The sequence below is a fragment of the Ochlerotatus camptorhynchus genome, unplaced genomic scaffold (genome assembly GCF_037179485.1).
Source record: "Ochlerotatus camptorhynchus isolate MF236.1 unplaced genomic scaffold, CSIRO-AGI_Acam_v1.1 ptg000357l, whole genome shotgun sequence".
Lineage (NCBI taxonomy): Eukaryota > Metazoa > Arthropoda > Insecta > Diptera > Culicidae > Ochlerotatus > Ochlerotatus camptorhynchus.
In genome coordinates this window covers 5,569,531-5,579,427 of record NW_027040845.1, presented here as the reverse complement: position 1 = coordinate 5,579,427, position 9,897 = coordinate 5,569,531, and the positions used below count along the sequence as shown (strand labels likewise).

Genomic DNA, 9,897 nt, shown 5'->3' with positions numbered 1-9,897 from the left:
CGTGCTGCATTCTTCTCCTCTACTAACAGTTTGCATTCGCCGTCAAACCAGTCATTTCTTCGGTCCGGGATTGCAGTACCTATTGCCACTGCAGCAGTACTACCTATGGCTGAACGGATGTCCCTCCAGCCATCTTCAAGAGAAGCTGCGCCAAGCTGCTCTTCCGTGGGTAGTGCAACTTCCAGCTGCTGCGCGTAGTCCTGGGCAACTCCGGCGTCCCGTAGTGCTCAATGTTGGGTCGCGGCGTTCGACTTCGACGTGTGTTATGCACCGTCGAGAGTTTTGAGCGCATGCATACTGGAACTAGGTGCAACGGAAAGTTGACTGCTCGATATAAGTAATAATATAAATAGCCGATCCTTCCTGTATAGTAAGCGAGGAATGTGGTACACTCCAACAGACACAGCTGCATACGACTTGTTGACGGGAGGAAACACCAGCTACCGGTTTCGACAAGCAAACATGAAGCTGCCGAGCGTGGAAACAATTAAGAGGCACATTGGAAAACACACAACAGAAACGCAGGAAGGAACGGTCATGGTGCAGTCCCTCCTGACGTATTTGAATGCCCATCGATACCCGTTGATTGTGGCATTGAGTGAAGACGGAACTGCGGTGTCACCAAATGCAGAGTACGACCAACGGTCTGATTCGCTGCGAGGTTTGGTAGCACCATTTGACGCTCGTGGAATGCCGATGAAGTATTTTTTTTCAAGGCAACTTCATTGCGTAAAATGGTCGATGACCTGCAAACGTACCATGTCGGTGAATATATTTATGTCGTAATGGCTTTGCCAATGGCTGTTGGTTCCTCACCCATCTGCATATTATACATGTGTAGTGACAACCGATTTACATATGCAGATGTGAGCTCCCGGTGGTCTTTTGTAGAAGCCAAGTTGAAAAAAGCTGGAATCTCGGTGGTCAGTATCTCATCGGATGGTGACCCTCGACTGCTGAAGGCAATGAAGGAAAGGTCAGCAGTACCTAGCTCTTTTTCTAGCAAAGTGTATGGGCCATATTTTGATGCTGATATCACCAGTGGACCAGTGTGCATCCAGGATACGGTGCACCTGGTGAACAAACTACGCCATGCTTTGCTGGACCCGAAGCGGCATATGCGTTTAGGTAAAAAGTTTAATGCATATGAAAAGTTATAGAATATGTATGACATCACATCACCATTAATTGTAGGGCAATTCGTCGTGTTGGTTGCCGTAGTGAACGAAATGGTTCAGCAAGGGTGCAAAAGGGTTCATAAATTGAATCTCTCTGATTTGAACCCAAATGACAAGATGAAGTTTGATTCCTCGCTGAAGCTGATGGCATCGGATTTAATCCAACATTTAAAGGAAACCGTTGTTGGAAGTAGAGGGACCGCCATCTATTTGGAGATGATGAAGAACGTATACGTTTCTTTTACCGATGAGGATATGGTGCCAGTCGACCGGGTTGTTTCGGTGTGGTATGTACCTATTTCTCTCGTTCACATATTCATGCAAACGCAAACCCTTACTTTTACACTTCCCGCAGGACTTCGTTACTGCTATTGCGCGCCTGGCGTTGGCAGAGCATGAAAGAAACTCAATCATTCCAGCACTGTCCAACCACCAACGCCTACATTTTACTGGAGCTCATTGCTCATGACCTAATACAGTTCATTGTGAATATGCGCGACAGTCCGGAGCACTTCATCGTCAACCACCTGTCTAGTTAACCATGCGAGAGTGCGTTCCGGGAACTTCGGTCCATGACCTCCGTTAACCATACGGCTGTTAACTTCACTGTGAAAGAAGTTGAAGAGAGAATGAGGAAAGTTAATATGAAGCTACTCGTCTCTCATAGGAACAAATCTCAGCTGACGTTCCCTACAAAGAAAACAAGATGCCAAAGCTGCCAACCAACCTTGAGATATTATCCGCAATCCAGCAAGCCGAAGAGAAAGCCAGAGAATGGTTAATTTCGATGGGATGTAGCGAGGAAACCATTGATTTTTCCAACAGCATCAATGGAAAGCAAATAATCCCAAAGTTTGAATTTGTGGCACTTCACTCTTTTAACGATTCCGATTATGCTGATGAAGCCGACAACACTGAAAGCTCAAGATTGAAAAACATTAAAAAACATTCAGCAGTATGCTTTTAATATTACATTTTAGATAACCTTGAACACAAATGTTACTGCACGTCTGTGCATATGTGTAGACCTGCGGAAACGAACGCGGAGTTTACTACGGTCGAAAATGTGGATGACGCATTCAGCAGAGAAGAAGCCGCAGAGCTGATGAGTCACCACGTTCCTGACGGCACTCCTTACACCTTCCCCCTACAACTATATGGGACATTGCTCAATATAAGAAAATCTTACGTCCTGTGGTTGCTGTCATCAGGTCAACTCAAACGATCTAGTGATAGGCTACAGTGGTTTCGGCAATTAAGATCAAATGATCCAACACCTCAGGCACAGAGTTCACCATTGGAGCAGGTGTCAATTGGAGATTGGGTCGTGCTTGCTGAGAAAGTGTTATGCCACGTCACAAATTTCATATACCAAACAGGTAGGCTTCAGTTATTGTGTTTGAATTCTGTGTAAATAATTTAAGATACATTTACACCAAAAAATACGAAGTTGCCCGGTGACAACCGTTCCGCTGAAATGTCCAGTAGGTGTCATGAAAAGGGGCATATGGCTGTTGGGGAATTTTTATGCTATCCAATCTACCGGTGCGGTCAATTTATGTAATTCCCAAATAGACAAGCAAGACATCGACAATAATTATGTCACGCACGTTATGGCTCCAGATAGCAATGGGTGTTTAGCGCAGGAAACCATAAGCTATCTGGATACGGTCAGTTTTTAATATCTTTCGTTTAGTTTATGATTTTGATTTGTTCAATGGTCTTCATTGATAATTTAACCGTTTAATACCATTATAAAAATTTATATATTTACAAAGAATCAAAACACACCCACGCAAAATAACAATGCCAATCTATAAAAGAGGTTTTTTTTATCAGATGCTGGTGTTAGATTGCGTGGATGTGTTTCTGTTCTCGAGAAATTTGTGTTTAAAGTAATTTTTTACGTTTTTTTGTTCCGATTATTTCTTTTTTTATTGTCGGTCTAGAATTACTTCCGAGATTCCCGCATAGTGACATTAATCACTGCTTCTGAAAAGGCAGTAATATAACTTACCTATAACAATCGGGAACGGTCTTGGACAATCGGGATGGGATAAGAAATATATTAAATCTTCTTCTTCTTCGTTACTTTATTTAACGTCGGTCTCTGTTCCGCAATCTAGTGCCAATCACCGACGGACATCGATTGTCATCCATTGACGGCAATCGAATGTTCAGGAAGGCAGCTTCCACACCTGCGTAGGATATTGCACCCATTCAACACACATGGGCCGGGACCAACGGCTTTACTTCCCTTCCGAAGGAAGACGTGACCAGAGATTTTTATGCCTCAGAAAAATCCCACCGACCTCGGCTGGGATTGAAACCAGACCCATTGGGTTGTTGGAAAGCAGTCACGCTTACCACTACACCACCGGCGCCGGCACAATACATTAAATCATCGGCAATAAACAACTACGATCACAGGGGTATCTGTCATTTTCAGCGTTGTGGGAATCATGGTTGCCAGTAAACATTGTATGTTGCACTTGACGTTTTGACAGCTTGTTTGACACAGAAACACCCTGAAAAACCCAAAAACACACAAGAAACACAATCAGCACAGTGACAAGGTGGCAGGGTGAGTTACCCCCTGCGGTTCTCTATACCCAAGTTATTAACGGAAGAGAAAGTCGATGAAGGCAATCGATCAATGTTAATTAGGACCTAATGTATTGTTCAGCTTATAAATCATTAATATTACGTGATATTAACGATTTTATGTATAAAATACGCCCTTTTCAAATGTTAATTATTTAGCATGGGGCTAATGTAGGAAAAAAAACAAATCGGCATTTGGAAGGCCAAAAGTTTGTCGGCTTAGCAGGCGGATACTGTATTTAAAAACACCAATCCGGCGATTGTCTCCTTTTCCGTTTCATCGACTTATCCAGAACGCCAACCCGCGGTACGCGTCAAATTTTTCAAGCGGCGGCCTCACCCAAGTTCCCTTTTCATTCCCTTTTTTTCGATCTTTCACCGTGAAGGTGCGGAGCAACTGTCAAAACACGCATCAGCCATCATCGCAGCGCAGCAGAGTGAAAACGAAAAAATTTCATTCGCCAGAGCAGAGAAGAGGTGTAGCAGTGCGAGTGCCACGAAATTATAACAAATTAAGAACAGTTCCATCGAATCCGATTGGAGGAAATAGTAATTACGGTGCTGAGTGTGCTGCTGCTGCTGCCCCAGTGGCCAGTGAAGTTTTGTTCCGTGTCGTCGAAATTTAGGCCACTAGTGGAAGTGTAGCGAAGTGCCGTCGTCGTCGTCGATGGTGAAGAAGTGAAGTTTTTTTTTTCTTCATTCGAAGGAGGATTCCCGAAGACACAGGAAAGGGAACGAAAAAGTCAGATAAGCTGCTACTTCAGGCATCAGGCTGGAGGCGAGTCGCAGCAGGAGGAGGGCAGGCAGAAAAAAATGTTGACAGAATGGCCCACGCAACCAGTTTACTGAGTTCCGGAATCTCGCGCCGCAATCCGGAGGACGAGTACGAGCTGATCCACAAGATTGGCTCCGGAACGTACGGGGATGTGTACAAGGTAAGGAAGGGGAAGGGTGGTGGGGGTGGGAAGGGGGTTTTCCTTTCTTCCCGTGTCTTTGTTTGGCATTCCTGCTCCTGCCTGGAAGAGGTGGTGGCCTCGGCCTCTGTTCGGGAGAATTCTCTCGGGTAGTGCCTGGCGATGATAATTTTAGAAGCAACATAAACATAGCCGAACACTCCGCTTAATCCCCGGGGAGTTTGCGTTCGGGATAGGAAGATTTGGCCGCTGGGCGAAAGAACGAGCCGAGTGGTACAATTTTAATTAGCAGCAGCTTTTAGAGGCAGGCAATATGTTTGTACTTTGTGTGGAAGAGCTGCTAGGTGTAGGTAAATAATAGCACGGGGCCTGCGGAGCGGAGTATAAACATTAAATTACTGTCGAATGGGTGGAAAAGTAGTGTGTGACTGCGTGCGTCGTGAGAGTGGCGACTGGCGATAGGCGCACTATATAAGTAATAATAGTAATAATGCGATTTGCGAAAGTGCATCTGTGTCACTCTGCCTGCTCGCACAATGCCTTCTATTGAGGCCCCTGCCTAGCGGCCGGTCGATGGCTTTCATAGGAGCAGCGAGCAGAAGCAGATATAAATTTGGCATTGATTCATATTTCTTCCTTTGGCAGCCGCTTCTTCCGTGTGCAGAGCACCACCGTTCAACCGTCCACCGCCTTATATCACATGACTGATAAGCGAAAGGGAATTTGTATTTGCTTTGCTTTGAGTACACCGAAAAAATATTTACCCGTCGACTAGAAGGTACCTTCCTTCGTTTGTAATGTTGTAAATTTGCGGCCGGTTTTGAGCTGCTATAAGTAACATGTAATGATAATGATGCCCACGAAGTTATGCCTGCGCTAGTCTGGTATAGTTGCTGTTGCATTCCACAGTCTACACTCGTTGGGGTGGACTGCAGCACGCGAGAGGTAATTTGAAATCAATTATTTTCGATTTTACCATACCATCATTTATAATACCTCTACGGTGGTACTCTGTTTCTACCAATTGTAATGTGTAGGCGTAGTGTTGTTCGTATTGGAGGAGCGAAACGGGGAAGACGTTGATGGGTTGCATTTGTGTGTAGAATGCGAGGTTTGCTCGGATTGCATATAGAGGGAAGCCGAAACAGGAGAATGTCCGTTATGCGGAAAATGCTACTGGTTTTTTATTATTATTTATGTTTGATAGCCTATGATACTGGGGAGCACGAGCGACAATGGTGTAATTTGCACCGATTCGCTAATCAATGCGACAATATGTTAAATTAGTACCACATCTGATGGCGTTGTTTGTGTCAGATTTTGTTTTTTTTTTTCTTTCTGACACGTGGGTTTTTCGATACTTTACGGGGTTTTGTGTTTGCAGAGGCTTATGTAAAAGTTTTGCCATGGGTAGACCTGCCGACAAGCAGTCTATCTCCGATGCTAGAAGTTTCCATTTTCAACTTGGTATATTTTTCTAGCGTTCTCTTGTCGCAATCAAAATCATCATGGAAATCTTGCTTTGGTCAACATAAAACCAAGGCGACCAGTAATTTGATCTATTGTAGTACATCCCGCGTCCTTAGTTTAGTACATGGCGTATTATTCCATAACTATTGAGAAATTATGAAGTATTCGGTTTTGATACAATTGTCATTCTTGCCTTCATCGCAAGGAATCGATTCTATTTGTTCATAAAAAAAAAATATCATAAGGATTGGTTTTCGGAAGATTTGCTGCCGACCAGCGCTTCCAGAAATGCTCCTTCCTCAGCTGGATGTGTTGCCAACGATTCAGTCGGCCAACTTTCACTTCGGAGTATGACGGTTCAGGAATACTCAAGGCCGATCTTCCAATAAGGAAGTGCGATGGAGTCAGTACTTCGATGTCATTTGGATCGTCTGAAACTGGAATTAGCGGTCTGCTGTTCAAGATGGCTTCACATGTCATCTCCTCAAACGTTAGCCGGGTCTCACCGATGACACGCTTCAAATGGTGCTTAGCTGATTTTACCCCATACCACCAAAGTGGGGGCTGCGCGAAGGGATACAGTGCCATTGAATTCCCTTCGAAGTACAGAAATCGTTGAGTTTTCGTTGATGGGCTTGACAAGATGCGCAACTCTGCCAGCTCATGATTTGCACCGACGAAAGTCGTCCCATTGTCGGAATACATGTTGGTTACCATACCACGTCTGCTAATGAAGCGCTGCAGCGTAGCGATAAAATTCTCGGCCGTTAAGTTGGATGCCACTTCAATATGAATTGTCCAAGGTGGCCAAACAAATAAACACAACAATATAGGCCTTGTATTCAGTTTTCTTTCTACTCGGACCAGCTTCCTTGAGATACACTGGACCAGCATAGTCGACTCCAGTATTTGAAAACACAGGCGACGGTGTAATTCGATAGTTCGGTAGGTTGCCCATGAATTGATTCACTGGCTTTGGGTTATGGCGAAAGCAGACATAGCACTTGGAGACGATCCTCTTTATCAGCAGCTTTGCGTTTATAGGCCAGTATCGTTCACGCACGATAGACAGCAAGCCTCGCTGCCCGACATGAAAATGTTCCTCGTGTAACTGACGGACAATGATTTGAGTCACATGGTGTTTCTCCGGTAGCAAGATTTGGTGTCTACCATCATAAGGTATTGACGAATACTTGAGACGACCGCCAACCCTAATGAGTCCGTCAGTGTCAATGAATGGAGCAAGACCTTGGTACTGCTTCAACTTCTTCTTTTTATCCTTCAGTGCGTCGAAAAGTTCCTGAAATTCTTCCTTCTGTACGAGCTTCACGATTACTTGTGTTGCCTCAGCGATTTCTTGTGCTTGTAAGTCGAACGTATTACAAACCTTCGTGCGTATGTTCTTGATGAACCGCAATGCATACGCCCACGCTCTTTGCAGCCGTCGAAAAATGCTCACCTTATTCAAATCGATGTACAGCAGCTACAACAGTCGTTGACTTGAGTTCTGGAAGTTCGTTGTCGTCCAAACAAATCCTGCCTTCATCGTGTGCTGGATTCTGCAGCCACAATGAAGGTGCACCTTTAAACCACTGCTCCATCGTGAGTAGTTCTGCTGGTAGTACCCCACGCGAGATTATGTCCGCAGGGTTGTCTTGAGATCTCACATAGCACCATTCGTAATCGTGGGTCAGTTCATGTACCGTTGCGACACGATTTGCACCAAACTGGTTCAAAGCACGTCGAAGTCGAACGCCGCGACCCAACATTGAGCAACTACTGGACGCCGGAGTTGCCCAGGACTACGCGCAGCAGCTGGAAGTTGCACTACCCACGGAAGAGCAGCTTGGCGCAGCTTGTCTTGAAGATGGCTGGAAGGACATCCGTTCAGCCATAGGTAGTACTGCTGCAGCGGCACTAGGTACTGCAATCCCGGACCGAAGAAATGACTGGTTTGACGGCGAATGCAAACTGTTAGTAGAGGAGAAGCATGCAGCACGGGCGAGAATGCTGTAACACCGCACGAGATTGAATGTGGAGCGATACAGACAAGCGCGGAACAGACAAAACTCGGTTTTCCGAAGGAAGACCGAGATCGCGAGGCGATGGAAAATCTGTACCGCGTAAACGACACACGGAAGTTCTACGAGAAGCTAAATAGTTCGCGCAAAGGCTACGTGCCGCAAGCCGATATGTGCAAGGACTTGGACGGTAACCTTCTCACGAACGAGTGTGAGGTGATTGAGAGGTGGAAGCAGTACTATGACGAGCACCTCAACGGTGAAGCAGCAGAAAACGAAGGTGGCACGGCAACAGACCTTGGAGCACGCGCAGAAGACGACAGGCTACCGGCCCCTGATCTTCAAGAAGTTGAGGAGGAGATCGGTCGGCTGAAGAACAACAAAGCAACTGGTGTAGATCAACTACCAAGTGAGCTATTAAAATACGGTGGTGAAGCACTGGCTAGAGCGCTGCACTGGGTAATTGACAAGATTTGGGAGGAGGAGATATTACCAGAGGAGTGGATGAAAGGTGTCGTATGCCCAATCTACAAAAAGGGCCACAAGTTGGGTTGCTGCAACTACCGCGCGATCACACTGCTGAGCGCCGCCTACAAGGTACTCTCCCAAATTCTATGCCGCCGCCTGTCACCATTTGCAAGAGAGTTCGTGGGGCAATACCAGGCGGGATTCATGGGTGCCCGCGCTACCACGGACCAAATTTTCGCGATTCGGCAGGTTCTGTAGAAATGCCGCGAATACAACGTGCCCACACATCATTTGTTCATCGATTTCAAATCCGCATACGACACAATCGATCGAGATCAGCTATGGCAGATTATGCACGAGTACGGATTTCCGGATAAACTGACGCGATTGGTCAAGGCGACGATGGATCGAGTGATGTGCGTTGTTCGAGTATCGGGGACACTCTCGAGTCCCTTTGAATCTCGAAGGGGGCTACGGCAAGGTGATGGACTTTCGTGTCTGCTGTTCAACATCGCGTTAGAAGGTGTGATCAGAAGAGCTGGGATAGACACGAGTGGCACGATATTCAGGAAGTCCATCCAGCTCCTTGGCTTCGCCGATGACATTGCCATTATGGCACGGAACTTTGAGATGATGGCGGAAACGTACATCAGACTGAAGACTGAAGCTAGACGGATTGGATTTGCCATCAACGCATCAAAAACAAAATACATGAAAGGAAGAGGTTCTAGGGAAGACAATGTAGCCTCCCACCCCGAGTTCAGATTGACGGTGACGAAATCGAGGTGGTCAATGAGTTCGTGTATTTGGGCTCACTGGTGACCGCCGAAAATGATACCATCAGAGAAATTCAAAGACGCATTATGGCTGAGAATCGTGCCTACTTTGGACTCCGGAGGACGCTCCGGTCGAATAAAATTCGCCGCCGCACGAAGTTGACTGTCTACCAGACGCTGATTAGACCGGTGGTCCTCTACGGCCACGAGACCTGGACTATGCTCGTGGAGGACTAACGCGCCCTTGGTGTTTTCGAACGGAAGGTGTTGCGTACCATCTACGGTGGAGTGCAGATGAACCACGAATTGCACCAGCTGCTGGGAGAACCATCCATCGTCCACATTGCAAAAATTGGGCGACTACGGTGGGCTGGGCACGTCGTAAGAATGCCGCACGACGACCCAGTGAAAATGGTTCTAGAAAGCGACCCAACAGGAACAAGAAGAAGAGGCGCGCAGCGGGCAA

General features: G+C 46.2%; 1 protein-coding gene and 1 pseudogene across 3 annotated transcripts in view; both read left to right on the top strand.

The window, feature by feature from the left end:
* Nucleotides 1-336: 336 nt before the first annotated feature.
* Nucleotides 337-1,717, top strand: LOC135709346 (uncharacterized; annotated as a pseudogene).
* Nucleotides 1,718-4,182: 2,465 nt separating this feature from the next.
* Nucleotides 4,183-9,897, top strand: part of hppy (MAP4K3-like protein hppy) — a 41,828-nt gene continuing 36,113 nt past the window's right edge. For all 3 annotated transcript variants that reach the window (XM_065231489.1, XM_065231488.1, XM_065231487.1), the window contains exon 1: nt 4,183-4,717. In XM_065231489.1, coding sequence (XP_065087561.1) covers nt 4,607-4,717 — 111 coding nt within the window. In that variant the 5' untranslated portion in view covers nt 4,183-4,606. The remainder of the gene's footprint in view (nt 4,718-9,897) is intronic.